This window comes from Pholis gunnellus (assembly GCF_910591455.1).
Source record: "Pholis gunnellus genome assembly, chromosome: 3".
Lineage (NCBI taxonomy): Eukaryota > Metazoa > Chordata > Actinopteri > Perciformes > Pholidae > Pholis > Pholis gunnellus.
Genome location: NC_136529.1, coordinates 15,640,225 through 15,655,423, shown reverse-complemented (window position 1 = coordinate 15,655,423; position 15,199 = coordinate 15,640,225). Strand labels below are relative to the sequence as shown.

The 15,199-nt window shown below is 42.1% G+C and overlaps 1 protein-coding gene across 3 annotated transcripts in view; it reads right to left on the bottom strand.

Moving 5' to 3' along the window:
- col7a1 (collagen, type VII, alpha 1) overlaps positions 1–14,190 on the bottom strand; it is a 51,953-nt gene extending 37,763 nt beyond the window's left edge. For all 3 annotated transcript variants that reach the window (XM_079156732.1, XM_079156733.1, XM_079156734.1), the window contains exons 1-15: positions 14,007–14,190; positions 8,027–8,099; positions 7,748–7,928; positions 7,482–7,638; positions 7,281–7,374; positions 7,020–7,178; positions 6,703–6,860; positions 6,275–6,404; positions 6,012–6,131; positions 4,875–5,030; positions 4,188–4,307; positions 3,936–4,079; positions 875–991; positions 384–530; positions 86–211 (exon numbers count right to left, since the gene is read on the bottom strand). In XM_079156732.1, the coding sequence (XP_079012858.1) occupies positions 86–211; positions 384–530; positions 875–991; positions 3,936–4,079; positions 4,188–4,307; positions 4,875–5,030; positions 6,012–6,131; positions 6,275–6,404; positions 6,703–6,860; positions 7,020–7,178; positions 7,281–7,374; positions 7,482–7,638; positions 7,748–7,928; positions 8,027–8,090 (1,873 nt within the window). In that variant the 5' untranslated portion in view covers positions 8,091–8,099; positions 14,007–14,190. The remainder of the gene's footprint in view (positions 1–85; positions 212–383; positions 531–874; positions 992–3,935; positions 4,080–4,187; positions 4,308–4,874; positions 5,031–6,011; positions 6,132–6,274; positions 6,405–6,702; positions 6,861–7,019; positions 7,179–7,280; positions 7,375–7,481; positions 7,639–7,747; positions 7,929–8,026; positions 8,100–14,006) is intronic.
- Between the last annotated feature and the right edge of the window lie 1,009 nt (positions 14,191–15,199).

Below are 15,199 nucleotides of genomic sequence, written 5' to 3'. Positions count from 1 at the left end.
TTTCACAAGAATGTTTCCATTCATAATTGAGCATTCAATCATCAAAATGGAAAATAAAGCAATGAATAAAAATGCTTCAGTGCACCTTCTGTGTTCAGTATAATGATGCGGTACTGTGTGGCTCCGGCTACACCCGTCCAGCCGAGTCTGACCGTGCTGCCCAGAGACTCCACAACTCTCAGGTCGGACACCCTCCCCACTGGCTGTTCCTCTGCAACACCAGAGAATCAGGACACTCATGAAACATGGACACAAGCACAAAAGCTTTTAAGCATATCTACAGGAACACGTATTCCCTCGGCATTCAACCCCAGCACATTTATGACCCATAAATCCACCCAAAATGAACTCAGAGTCGTGTGCCTCCAGGCTGAGGTACTGACCTATGGATGTGGTGGAGACAGGTGTGGCCTCCTCACGGCCTTCGAACAGGGTGTACAGGGTGATGATATATTCTGTGTTGGGCTGAAGGCCTGTTAGCTCGTAGCTGGTAGTGGTTCTAGGAAAGGTTAGGCTCTCTACACGGCCTCCTGGAGAGAGAGCAACAATCCAAGATCAGTGGTTTTATGTTCAATATACCTGCAGTACAGTATACTCGTCCTATTACCTGCAACTTAGAAGTGGAGCTGGCATTTACTACAGTATTTGGCTATATTTCAGTCAAAATATGTATAAAAAAATATATTTGGGATACAGTACACATAGCATTACTGTTGTGTATGTTGACATCAAAATGATTTATTGTGATCATCATAATAACTTGTCCATGTTGCACAGCCCTCCTTAAATCTACAGAATGTTACGTGTAATGTACACAAATACTACAAAAGGAACAATTGAATGTTTGAGCCTGCGTATGACATGCACATCTGACCTTCCCCAGTCCTATATTCCAGACGGTACCCTCGAGACGACTGAATGATTCTCCAGGTGAGGCGAATAGAGGAGGGGCCGGTGGTGGCTGCTCTGAGCACCTGCTGCTCCTGACGCTCTGAGGTAAAGACATAATATATCACATGTATGTAATTATGGAACACATCACAAGTAAAGCTCTATTCCCATCAATCAATCAATACAATATGTTAATGGTTAGATTCATATTATTAAAAACAATACTGGCCAAAGAGAGATCCCTCCCTAAAGTGATTTCAATGCGATGGGGACAAACCACACACAGTGCCTGCTCTTTGTACAAATGCAGTTTAAGTTCAGCTGACGCTGATACAAGGCTTCAGCAGGCTAAACTAGTCAAATCAAGCGGGTATTTCAAGGATTGGCTGAATGGCGGAAGAGTAATCTTTCTGTTTTATTTGAAGTTCACATAACACCAACAAGCAAGCTGGTATTGTTGAGTTCATACGACAATACATTTCACTACACTCCATACAAAAAACGTTTCTAAATAACATAAGGAAATCCATAAGGAAATTGAAAAAAAGGTGAGGCTTGCAGCAAGCTCCCGGCAGGTCTGCACCTGAACTGAACTAACTTCGACAATGAACTCTCCCTGAGGAGCTTCTACTCCTTGCTTTTAAAGAGGAAGTTCGTCCTCCTCCAACAGACAAACCAAAGTTAGTTCATAAACAATTAAGCCATCTAATAATTCTTAAAAGAACAACAAATATTTCTAAAGCCTTGTTCCAATTGTCCTAACATAAAAACAAACAGATCATTTAGGTAAAAGAGCTAAACAGAGAACAACTAAACCAACTAAAGTGGTCATGAAATAACATGCCTCTTTGAAACCATGCCAAATCCACAATTCATCTGCACTACAGCCAGATGTGTTTTACGATATTCACGTACACAACCTGCACATTTTCATGCCAGAACGTTGGGGTTCAGGAATCTGTTGCGAAACAATACAAAAACCTACTGTTTTGAGGAGGTAAGAAAACATGCTGTCTTTTCAGAGGACTGATAGAGAGTTTGGTCACATGGTGCAAAGACAATCACTGAAGCTCAATGTCAGCAAAACCAATGAGCTTAAAGTAGTGGACTAAAGGAACGGGATCATCCTGTCCTATAATAACATCGATTTGACTTGACTTTGTTAAGCTTTGTTGTTATGCTGTGTGTCTATTAGTGTGCAAATTTTGTGAGAGAAACAAAACCCGAGTCACATTCCTTGTTCACATGCTCGGCCAATAAAGCTGATTCTAATAGAACACAAAATTGTAGCCATGACAGTAGACAATGCTTTAAATATGGATGTTGCCGCAAAGACGCAACAAATTATAAAACGTGAATGCTTCAAACACACACACACACACACACACACACACACACACACACATCTTCAACCCGGCAGCATAGAAGATCTTTACAATCACCAGTTTCAAGGTGGGCACCCGAGATTAGTGTCACCCATTCAGTATCCGACACAATGTGAAATATGGTCACAATCTTCCCTTCTGTTCCTGACTTATCATGGTGCTGTATAGTGGCCAGATATGAACATTATGATGTCACAGTGAAGTTGACCTTTGGGGTATAAAATGTCACCACTTTTCCTTTAATCCCATAAGACATTTCTGTCAAATTGTGTCATAATCAGCATATGAATTCTTGTTTTATGGCCAAAAATGTGGTAAGTGAGGTCACAGTGGCCTTTGACCACCAAAATCTAATCAGTTCATTGTTCAGTCAAAGTGGAGGTTTACGCAAAAATGTAAAGAAATTCCCTCAAGGCGCTCCTGAGACATCACATTGATGAGAGTAGGACGGGTAGATGGATGGAAAACATAATGCCTTCCGGCCTTCTATCGCCGCTACAGAGGCAGTAAATTATCACACAGGTCAGAGCCACTAACCACTAAACACTTTCTCTCTGATGCTGTATGAGGCCACAGGTCTTTTCTTGTTCGTGAGACGAACAACAAATCAACAAGACAGTGCCAGGTGTCAGAAAAAAGCCTACAGACCAGTGGCTGAGCAACAGTCACTCACTGATGTCTCTTTTAGGCCAGATTCAGACCATACACGAACAAATTCCAACATTTTACTCAATGACACATTTGCTGGATTGAATGCCACACAAAGCTTTTGAAGTGGTTGGGAAAGTTGAAGAAGATAAACATAACCATAAACATAAACAATTAACTTAAACTTTAAATGTCATGCAGTCTTTGATATATTGTTTAGAATTTAATGTTAGACATCCTACATGTAAGAACGGTATTGATGAATATATACATTTGCAAATGAACATGAAGGCGTCATTCAATGTGTTCCTCACTAAAACAAAAAAAGGTCAACATGTTTACCTAATAAGAAGGAACAAACAACTCGTCACAAACCACAGACAACACAAATAGTTGCTTCTCCACAAGTTTCCACCGGAACAAACAAGCGAGGAACAAGCTCAGCTGCAGTTTAAGTTAATGTGGTGGGCAGTGTGCAGAGCACTGTGTATATCTCCCTTCTTTGATAGCAGAACTAGGCCACACAAAGGTTTTTAGTACTCCACTCTCTGCTCAGTACAGGGGCCATGCAGTGACTCAGCCTTGGTCCCACTGACCATATGGGCCTTACTCACGAGAGACAGATGATGTGTGCGTGTGTAATAAGTGTGTAGGTGTGCTCGAAATGTTCCTTAAACAAAGCTAAACAGTAACATGTGAAGGTTTTCAGAAGAGAGACGAACAGCAGAGGAGACTGTTGGCCATCCTGTCTGTCTCCTCTTCCTATCCGTGCACTTAGCAGGACACAACAGAAAGCAAAGCACCTATTAAACAAGCATTATTTTACTACGATCACTAATTTAAAAAGCACAAACATAAAAAGAGGAAGGAATGTAGTGTCATGTGGCAATTGGCAGTTTTGCTGTGTGTGTGTGTGTAACTCTGAGTTTTAAAAAAGGAAGACAGTACAAGGAACACAGAAAAATTCACAGAGATCAGAGACAGATGTTGAACTACTGAACCCACACCTACCTATCTTGAACCTGGCGGTTGCTACCGGGCCCTCAGTGTTGCCCTCATACAGCGGGATGATGGTGACGATGTACTCGGTGTCGGACTGCAGACTGGACAAAGTGTGAAACTCACCAGCAACCTCCACCGTCTCGACATTTCGACCTTTGTGAACAGAAAAACAAAAATATAATCATGAGTGTATGCAAATTTGTAAACATAAAATACTGACAGAAATGACAAGATGTTGTCTCATGTCGGCTTCGTCCTGACCTGTAAATGGTCCCCAGACCAGACGGTAGGCCCGCGCACCAACGACACCTCTCCACCGCACACGGACGCTGCCCTCCGACTCCGTCTCCACTGATAACTGCTGCACTGCCTCAAGGCGCACTGACACATGCAAAAACATGAACAGACGCTTTGAATAATATTTACTAATAATACTGAAACCCATTCCGAAGAAAGAGTATCACTATAAATGTGTACTGTATTCTGTGCATATACTGTATAACGTACACACTGCGTACTTAGGGCTGGGCGATTATTCAATAGGATAATTTACCATCTTTTAATTAAATCATATCGCGATGAAATCATATATCAAGATATCGTGATATACAATTACGTCGTCTAGATTGATAATAACAAGCACATACTAACTCAATAAGCTTCACCATGTGGTTATTTCATATAGACTGTTTATTTATTGAATAACCAGAAAACATGCTATATCGTGATATGAAGTTACCTATATCGTGATTCTTTTTTTGCATATCGCCCAGCCCTACAAATGCTGTACCTAACACTTGTTTTTTAATATTGCTCCATCATGTAACTTTATCCCAAAATCTACAACTGTATTACACTGTGTCGACTGATTATGATTACATTACAAGCACTTGCATCATTGTATAACAGTACCAAAGGAATTGATAAAGGGCCACAGGGTGGACTCACATGTGCGGGCGTTGAGGATGGACGGAGATGCAGAGTTCCGGGGGAACAGGGGATAGAGGCTGACGACGTACTCTGTGTCGGGCTGAAGTGACTCCAAGGTGACAGACGTGGAGTCTGCAGACAGAGACTGCTCCAACAGCTGAGCTGCTGGTTGACCTGCTCCTCCAAACACACAATAGACAGGGCAAGTAGGCATGGAGGGCATGCAGAGGATCAATGAATGCACTGATAGCAATCACAGATTATACTGTACAGTATGTCATTAGACAAATTAGCTTGCAACAAGCTGAAAAAATATAAGAGGTGTCGTCACACGCAAAACAAAGCCTAAGTATGGCAGCCAGCCAACTGTAGAGAAGTATGGTTCAGAGGACGTGTGTGTGTGTAGGTGTGTGTGTGTGTGTGTGTGTGTGTGTGTGTGTGTGTGTGTGTGTGTGTGTGTGTGTGTGTGTGGGTGCCTGTCAGTATCTGTCTTGTTTGTTTGAATTATCAGTGAGAGTAACAGCAGACACAGGAACATTAAACCCCTCTCATTGAAGTATACACGCTGGCCTCAATTAAATACTCTCACATACAGTATGTGCCAAACTAACTAGTCAGAGGAGGATCTCCATGTGAGACTGGCACTCCTGCCACATGTTCAGAGGGAGAAACGGTTTATATCAGCCCTCAAGGGCCACTTTTCTCTCCTGAATCACGGCAAAAGCACCTAGACATCTTAACACTATTCTAATCTATGCCACACCCTGTCTCTAGAAATGCGAGGACAAAATGACTGACGATCCGTGACATAACTGAAGGTTTTCACTCTCTATCTAAATTTCAAGTCTGCTGATGATAAAAATATTTAAGTAATGATTGGGCAATAAAAATCCTAAGTGACAGCCAGTGCCTGAGGGCGGTAAGGTGATAGAGAAGCTCATGTTCCCCATAATCAGCCTTGACTGCTGTACATTCTCGACATGTTTCCAACTTGCTACCAAAGGATAACTGTTATACAGTCCTGTAGCTTTTCCTCCATTTTTACTGTAATTATTCATTCTGCCAAGATTAGTTTTTTGCAAACACACTTGCACGAGTCAGATGAGTGGCAGACAGAAAGAGAAAGACAAGTCGACAGGTATGTGTGTGCCTGACCTCGTGGCCCATAGGTGAGTCTGTAGCCCTGCACAGCAGACGAAGGCTGATCCCAGCCCACAGAAAGAGAGAAGAAGCCTGCCTGGACCAGGCGGAGACTGGTGACCCCTGGCAAAGACCCTATAGGAAGATTTAAAAAAAGACACTGCAGATGTATGACTGTAATAAGTTCACCAGTACGGGTTTTGTCTTGTGAGAGAGAGGTTGCTCTAGCATTTTGGCAGGTTTCCCTGCTGACATTTCATCCTTCACTTTGTACTCACTGGTTCGTTGCTTGGCAGAAACAGACTCCCCCACGCTGTTGGGGTATTGGGCGATGATAGTCACCAGGTAGTCTGTTCCCGACCTCAACTCTTTTGCGGTAAAGGTCCGCTGACTGGCAGAGACAGTCTCCTGCAGAGAGAGCGGTCATTTTTGTAAGCAGTCAATCCTAAAGCAACCTTTCGCAAAGTGAATGACTGAAATAGATTGGTGAGCCATGACATTCTTCTATCTGCACCATGTCTGCAGGAGAAGGGAATTTCACTCTTTGCGCTGCCAAATTGTAATCTCTACAGCATCTATACAAAGAAGACCCACCCATTAGACATGTTTATACTCAGTCTGAAGGCACGCATTTCTCTCGCAATTTGCTACTTCAATCAAGGTCATCACCATGTGTCAGGAATACTCATCAAACACCTGGACTCACCTGACGCAGCTCTGCAGTGATAGGCTGACCCAGGCCAGAGAGTGGCACATACTGGACCACATAGCCACTCAAAGGCCCCCCTGCTGCACTCCAGCGAAACCTGAGAGTATCAGACGTTTGGCCTGTGAACTGAATGTTGGATACACCAGAAAAGCCCTCTGAAAAGGAGAGAAGAGGGTGGAAGCAGGAGGAGACAGATACAATTAAATGCAGGTTTACAATCTCACAATAAAGTCTGAGATAATAATAAGACACGTATCTTTGACTGTGTGTATTTTAATATACTGATGTTATGTTATTTAAGGTAACCCACATACCATCACTAGCATAGACCCCTCCTGCTTTGGAACACACTTGGGGGCTCACAAGAGGAAGAAGTGTGTTCAGCAGCTTGAAGTCCCCAACAAAGGAGGTGAAATCACTGCTGGGCTGGGAGGCAATCTGACCCAATTCATTCATGTCAGCGCTCTTTATACCTAACAAAACCACAGAAAATGATCACGGTGGCTCAGAAGCAAGTACAAAAAAAAATAAACTACTTTGAGTAAGAAAGGAGAAACTGCATGGTAGACACCTACCGACTGCATAAACATGCACTCCTTGACTGCGCAGCTTCTGTGCTGGTTCTGCTACACTGTCTTGTGACTTTCCGTCTGTGACGAGGATAGTGATCTGAAAGTTAAAGAGGACCCACAGGGAGAGTTAGCAACACAAGAGGTGCTATGTTGAATATGCAGTTTCATAATTATGAACCCCCAAAGAATGGCTGCTCCTCAGACCTTGGCTACATCCCGACTGGACGCAGGGTTGAAAAAGTTATCAGCGACAAACTTGAGACCAGCACCAGTCCGTGTGTTTCCACCCTTATAGTTCAGATTCTCTACAGCGTTGACCAGCTCAGTTCCAACCAGGTAAGTACTAAATGTAAATTCAACTCTGGAGGGAGAGAAATGCACATTAATACATATGTCTGCACCTGCTTAAGATCCTTTGCCATTGCATGCACAGGAAAGTAATGAGGTGAAATCTTAATCCTGTCAGTCACCTGGAGGTGTCGCTGTACTGTATGACCCCAAACCGTATCCCAGACTCGCTGACAGAGCTGGCAAATGGCTTGATGATCCCAGCCATAAAGCCTTTCACCTGCAGGAAGTTAGCTCGGCCAATACTGGAAGACCCATCAACCAGGAAAACAATATCTGCTGCTTGCACATTATTACACCTGCCTGCAAATACAAAGCGATGGAGAATACACGTGAGCACATAAACAGACACACACCTGAGGATAACACTTTGAGGAGGAGAATTATAGAGTTATTTATACCCTGAGCTTCAATCCGTTTCATGGAGGAAAGGAGGACAGTCGCAGTGAAAAACCAGCTCCACATCTTCACAACCTGGGTTCACAAAGAGCAGATAAAACCTTTATTATGTCACAAACTATTGCAACTCACTACAAAACAGTCTGACCACATTACACAGTTGTGATATTATACTGCTTTTACATTCTCTGTTAACATCCATCGATTGGTAGTTTCAGTATTCGTGCTTGCAGACATTGAAGGGCCTCGTTTTTTGCTATAACTACTACTCTTCGTTTCCTTGCGTCTCCAGGTTATATTAGTCTGTGTTGTCACCAACTCCAGTTAGAATAAAAGCTGCAACCCCTCAGCTACTTACTATTCATCCCCATCACATTTCCTGTTTCTGCTAGTCACCTGATTGTCACTTTCCTGTTCAGCTGCAGCCCATTAGTCATATGCTCCTCGGGTTATATTTAGGGTGGTTCAGCCCTGTTATTTGTCAGATTGTCTGTGTTTCTTTAGAATTATAGCCACTATTCCTGCCCGTACCTGTTCTAAACTACCTAGCATCTTTGATATCCTGCCTGCCAGCCTCATCCCTTTGAACATGTTTTCTTGTGCTAAATGTCTGTCTGACTGCAGAGTAAAGTCTCTCTTATTATACCAGTCAAGCTTCACAAGTCTGTTTAAGGTCCAAGTTCTATTTGCATGATACATTTTCAGTGAGTGTTAGCATAATGACCAAAACCGGAGCTTGTAGTGTCAGCTAAGGCAAGAATATGAAGTCATTAGCGCACAGCTGATCCGTCTGAGTACAACATTAATACATGTTCATATTATTCCTGGTAGATGTACATAAACAAGGCAAACAGCTTCCTCCAGTCTCATTTTTCTCTTCCCAGTAGGAGATGTTTTCCTGATTACAAATGAAAAAGCTAGAATGTAATGATGAGTTGTGTTCTTTAAAGGCACTATATTACCATGGATGATGATCTGAAGGGAACACATTTGTCATACCTATTAACTCTAAGCATGAATACTCTGTGTCAATATCAACAGAATACATGTTCACCAAACCCAGATGACCACCACCGCTTATGCAGAATGGGGCCAGCGTCCCTCCGGACCAACCACTCTAGCATCAACCATCTTAATTCTAGGCGGACTTTTCTCCTTAAACGCTTTTTTTTATTGGCGTTGTCATAAAGATTGTATTTCTCATCTGGAAAGACAGAATATCACTGTCTATCAAGCACTGTTGATGTATTGTAACTTAACTGAACCCGAGCGCCCCTGGTACTGGGGGCAGTTGCACACATTGCAGCAAACACCAGATAAGGACATGTTAGACATAAAGCAACATATTCATAACATATTATTTCATTAGTGTTAATTCTAATTCCTGGCCTTAAAAGTCAAATGAAAAAAGCCAAGATTTCATCTCATTCAATTTGGAACCAGGGTCTTGCATAAAATCGGACAAATTGTATTTTAGGTGACTAAATCTGCACTCAGTTTCAAACACAATCTGGTTAAGAAATAGTGGAGTAATCCGTATGGATCCCCACTCACGGTGAGGCACGCGTGTGGACCACGGATTAATTACACAGTTCAACGTTAACCATCACAGTGTGAAATAAAGTTGTATTTTGAGTGGAATATGCAATCAGGAATTCAGCATTTATGCTTTTCTAGTCGCCAATCTCTACATTTTTTTACACTGTAAACAAACAATACATTTTTAAATTGACCGAAGGAAAACAAAGGTTACATTATGATGTAAAAAAATGAGGCAAAAAAAAACAAATAGTCTGGAGCCGTGTAGACCAGCTGCTATCATCAAACAACAAAGGGATCCGTATCTGCCAATATGGATCATCAATGATGGACAATTACTATCAGCAGCAAAAAAACATGATCATGGATCTCTAAAAGTTATATTCGCTCCCTTTTTTCTTTTGTGCAGATCCGATCTGTGATCTGATCCATGACTCTGATCCATGATACGATCCAAACCGTGAGTTTTATGATCCGTATTACCTCTATTAAAAAACATTCCAAGACTTTGTTGATGTTTATATTTGACAGAAATGGGCATACTTATTATCACTAAGTCTTCATTAGACAAAGGACACATGGTACACTAAGACACATACAAATGTGTGCAGAGAGACACTAAGACAATGCTGCCTAGACATCTTCTCTCTTTGACCTCATCAGAGCAGATGAACTCCTCCAAAGTCCTTTGATCAGATCGGCCTCTTTTGGTTCATATCACTCTCCACAGCATGACCGATAACACCCTTGAACTTTACTACTGTATGTCTGGACTGCAGATGCAATAACCTTATGAACAGTATGTACCATTTTGAAAAACAGATTTTTTTTCCTCTTCTTTGAGACATAAAGAATGCACAACTTTCTCGTTTTGATTTTAACCTCTACAAATGATCAGTGATACCAACCGCTGCAAACCACCACTTCTTTTCATGACAACCTCTATTTTCACCTTTTTACAGAGGTGATGCACAACACAGCGGCTAGTGCAAATAGCTGACAGATGTTGAGCCAACGAACAAAACCTCTGATCTACTCTGTAGAGCTACGGTAGCTCGAGTAAACATTCCCGGGATCAAAACCCCGAGAAGCCACTTATGTTGATGAGACCAAATGTACATGTGAGAGCAGCGGGACAACAGCAGACAGAAGTGATTTTCTCAGCCTGTAAAGGAATGCAAGGAGCATCAACATCATCTGGAATTGAGTCGTTTTCTTTGGTGTTTTGTTAGAACACTGACCTGAACCAGACTGACTGTCCGTGTTTCCAACGTCAGAACGAGCCCACATAAAAGAAAGCTGTCGTTGACACACACTGACAGGGCTGATTGCATTAAGCAGACAGAAAACTACATTGAACGGCTCCCACTGTGTTGTAGTGCTGTATGACAACTATTTTGGCAACTAGAATAGCTATTACTAATAGTTTCACATACATTTGTTAGCTTTCTTGCTAAGAGTTGGATGAGAAGACTCTCATAAACTGTCTGGGAAATAGAAGGCTACAGCCAGCCACCTGTTAGCTGAACTTAGCATAAACACTGAAGACAGAAATGAACAGCTATATCAGTTGTTTAATTGGTACAAAAACTAAAGAGCAAGAACAACTATGGGTTTTTAATCACTGCACCCAGCCGAGAGATAGTTTGGCATGAAACCACAACTTGTCATTTTTTTTGTAGAAATTTAAAAAAACAAATCATAACATCATGTAAATTATTGGGCTTTGGAAGTGTTGGCGGGTGGATTTCGTTAACTTTGGACGTAGCCAAGCTAGCCGTTTCCCTCCGTCTTCAGTTTTAATGCTAAGCAAAGCTACTGTCTCCTGGCTGTAGCTATATTTACCTGCAGAGCGTTAGATCAGAGAGTCTGATCTAACTCTCTATAAGAAAGCGAATGAGCAAATTTGCCAAAATGTCGTACTCTTCCTTAAAGAAATATGACAAGAGAGTTGTAGGGTCTTGGGTGTTTCTAGAACAATACTTGAGTAGCTACTTTCATACATTGTATAGTGTATAGTACACACAGCAATTCTCTAAAAACTTGCATAACTAAAAATAGACAACAGACTATCCCTTCCAACTTCTAAACCTATAAAATTAAATTATGTGCAATTAGCGCCTGACGAGCCACATCCAAACAATGTTTATTACAGTATTCATTATGTAAGCCAGGTGTTGAGACCACAGCCTATTCTGAGCACTTACATAGTGGCTAACTCAACAGATCATAATTGAAAGGAATTGATGATTTGAGGGCCATTAAAAACACCAGCTGACAGATTTAATTCTCTTCCTGCCACTCGCACGACACACCCGCAAACCCTACTCTATTTTCAGACCCTTTTCTAATCTGTGAGTAAATACAATCCTGCTGGTACATATTTTCGAATATTTGTTCAAATGATACACTGGTCTAGATCACATGCCAACTGTGGGAGTAACCCACTTCCTCTGATGAGCTCATTTTTTTTATAACAGCATAATGTAAAGATATGAATCAAGAACATTCCAAAGGTGGCCTCCACACCTGGGGCTTTTGAAAGGATGAAGTACCTGGTTTATGGATATGGCCACACCAACTATAGGCCACACATCGGTTAAATATCAATGTCTTTGCTACTCAGACATCCAGAACAGGAGTCAAGTGAGGACTTAGTGTGGAAAAAACAAAAACTTCTGCTGCACAGAGGTTGAGCTGTGTTTTGTGAAAGCTCAGTTCGGGCAGGATCACAGAGTTGTGGTTTAGTAGAGATGCCATTCTCCCAGGGGGGGCGACAGGCCACAGGCCACTGCAATGTGACAGAGTGCAGGATTGCGTAAGAGCCAGGCTCCCTCAGCACAACATCGGTCACCAGGGACAGAGAGTGACACGACTGGACAAGGGGACGGAGGGGTCAGAGGAGTACGAGCTGTCACAGTAAATTACTAAAGTTTCCTGCCAATTTGCTCACACACCAGAATGTTGTGTGTACATGGACGCCAGAATCTGCTGGTTGCAAGAACAGAAGAGCCTTACTCTGAGGCTGTCTGGGAGTCAAAAACTGATCCTGTCATCTTTGACCTCTACCCTCAGGTCAAGTATAAAGTCCCTCATGTCCGCCAGTAATGGATTATTAGTCTGTTTCTTCATCCAAACGAAACAAAAGTATTATAAACAGGCAGCTTTTGAAAATCTCTCGTGACCCCTTGTTGGAACAAGTTTCAAAAGAAGCACTAATCTTATCCTCCTTTTGAAATATTTCACAAGCTTTGTATTACAACAAACAAACGCCGGATGGGATAGATCAGGGAAAAAACAGAATTAATTAATAGGTTATCTCATTCACATACAAAGACATGATTGAATGGAGACAGAAAGTCAATATCCCCTAGGTTGTAGCTAGTTTATTCCAACATAAACACAGTCAAGAGACATCTAAGCAACAATGAAAATATACACATATCCACTAAAAATGTAAGTTCTGGCTGCAAAGGTGCTCCACAAAAAGACCCATTGTTGATACAACAAGAATGTTCCTTTACAAACACATCAAACAGACACAGTAACCAGCAGCAGCCCTCCGTAGATGACACACTTGGGATCAGTCCAGAGCCATTCTCTAGGCCACAGACTGGCACGCCAAAAACTTAACCAAGTAAGGCTGCAGCAGTGCAGTCAATGAAAAGATGAATGAGAGAGTGGGAGGCTGAAGGTGAGTCATAGAGGAAGAGTCTAATCTGTCCTGCTAAAGGGTTTTCAGACATTATTATAAATTCCATGTCAATAGAGGACTTCTGGCTGCTGCGACAGCCAAACCACAGCAAAGATACGGATGCACTTAGAAGTGGAACAGACAACTGAAACCAATCGAGACATAAAGTCAGAGGAGCAAACGGAAGAGTGAGAGTCCCTTCCTCTGTGCAGGATAAACAGTGTTTAGCAGGGGTAATGCCCTGTAACTAAGGGAGTTCAGCTGAGGTCAACGTGGATGTGCACTCCCACGTTGACCTGTGCAACTGTAATAAAGACTAATGCAGACAGTGTGAAGGAGTATAATTACAGGATTTACTCGGGGTCAGACATTCATTCATTTAAAAATGCATTACCAAGTTGTTTAGTCTAATCACTGAATCGTCTGTGGGATTCTGAAAAATGTAATTTCAGAGAGGGTGAAAATGAGGCGATAGATGTTCTGCTTGGTCTTGTTCAAAGTCAAAGTTGTTGCTGCAGGGAGAGCAAACGGCGAAGGAGTGGTGCTTTGGCTACAATTCAGAGTTATCAAGAGTTATCGCTTATCCCAGCATGCACATGCAGAGTAAATCAATCAAGATATTTTCAGCCACACATTTAGATATCGCAGACATGCACAGCATAGTATTCCCATAAATGTATCTTCACCAAAGGGCTGCCAGCGAGCAGCACCGGGCAGGATCTGATCTCTCCGCCTCTGCCTCATCTTACCTGGGGGATCTCTGCTCGGTGCACCGGGGCCACAGCCTGCCGCTCCTCACCTTTCCACCTGTGGCATATCCAGCCCTAGCTCTCCGTTCAGTGTCTGTACACACTGCTTAGTATTCCCAGTCAGCGATGTCCAGTGTCACAGCTTAAAAAAAAAAAAAAAAAGAAGCACAGGGCAACTGCACGATCATCCACTGCAGCTCAATAAGTGAACTCCTGTCGCTGCATCCCTGCAGAAGAAAACGCAGTTTCTGATTCCCGAGGCTGCCTTGCTTAGCTGAACACAAGCAGCAGCTGAACAGTCCAGACTTGTTCAGACGCCTCAAGGGGAGTCCTAAGCTCTCCCTTTCTGCTTTTTTTCCCTCCCCACCTCATTCTCTTTGCCTCTTGTCCCTCCCTGCTCCTGCCTGCAAGCAACCCATGTAACCATGCGCAGCGGATACATTAGCCAAACAATTTCGCTACTTTTCAGGCTCAGCGTCACATTATTTCACGCAGATTGCCTTTATTTACGGTCAACCCACTTGGTGTAGTTACCTGCATACATTTGAAGAAGGGACTTAAAGTTTTGACAATAAAAATTCCAAAAAGTACTGTGAGCATGCATACAAACACTTTCTTAATTATTATTTTTTACAAACTAAAGCTTTACTTGTATTGCTGTATTTGATAACGTTTTTTTTTGTGCAATTCAAAATTGCAATGCAACACCCCACACAGAAGAATACCTCAAACATAAGTGGGATCAGCTCAGCTCTTTAAATGGAAATACTTCCCCTTTCTTGACATTTTGATTGTTCATTTGGTGCCTCGCAATGATGCCTGAAGCTTTTACTTCAGAGGCAAATGTGAAAGAGATTATATTGTAATTGTTAAGGTAAATTATTTTCAAACCAAACGTAGCAGACTTTTAAAGGGGGCAGTGCTAAAATAGAGCATTTTCCCGCCTCAGGGAGTTCAGTAATGTCTCTGCTTTTGTGCATTTTCCATTTTTATTTTAAAGGAGTGATTTTGAGAACACAACCAAATAAACCATGAACTGTAGCTAGCTACCACCCTTTGCAGTATGAATAGCATGGTAGTGTTAGCTATAGCTACGTCACTCATTGCCAAATGCTCACCTCCACTACAATATTAGCTGGCTTTCAACTGTTTTTATTTATATATTTAGACAATTGAAATTGTCCCTCTTACAG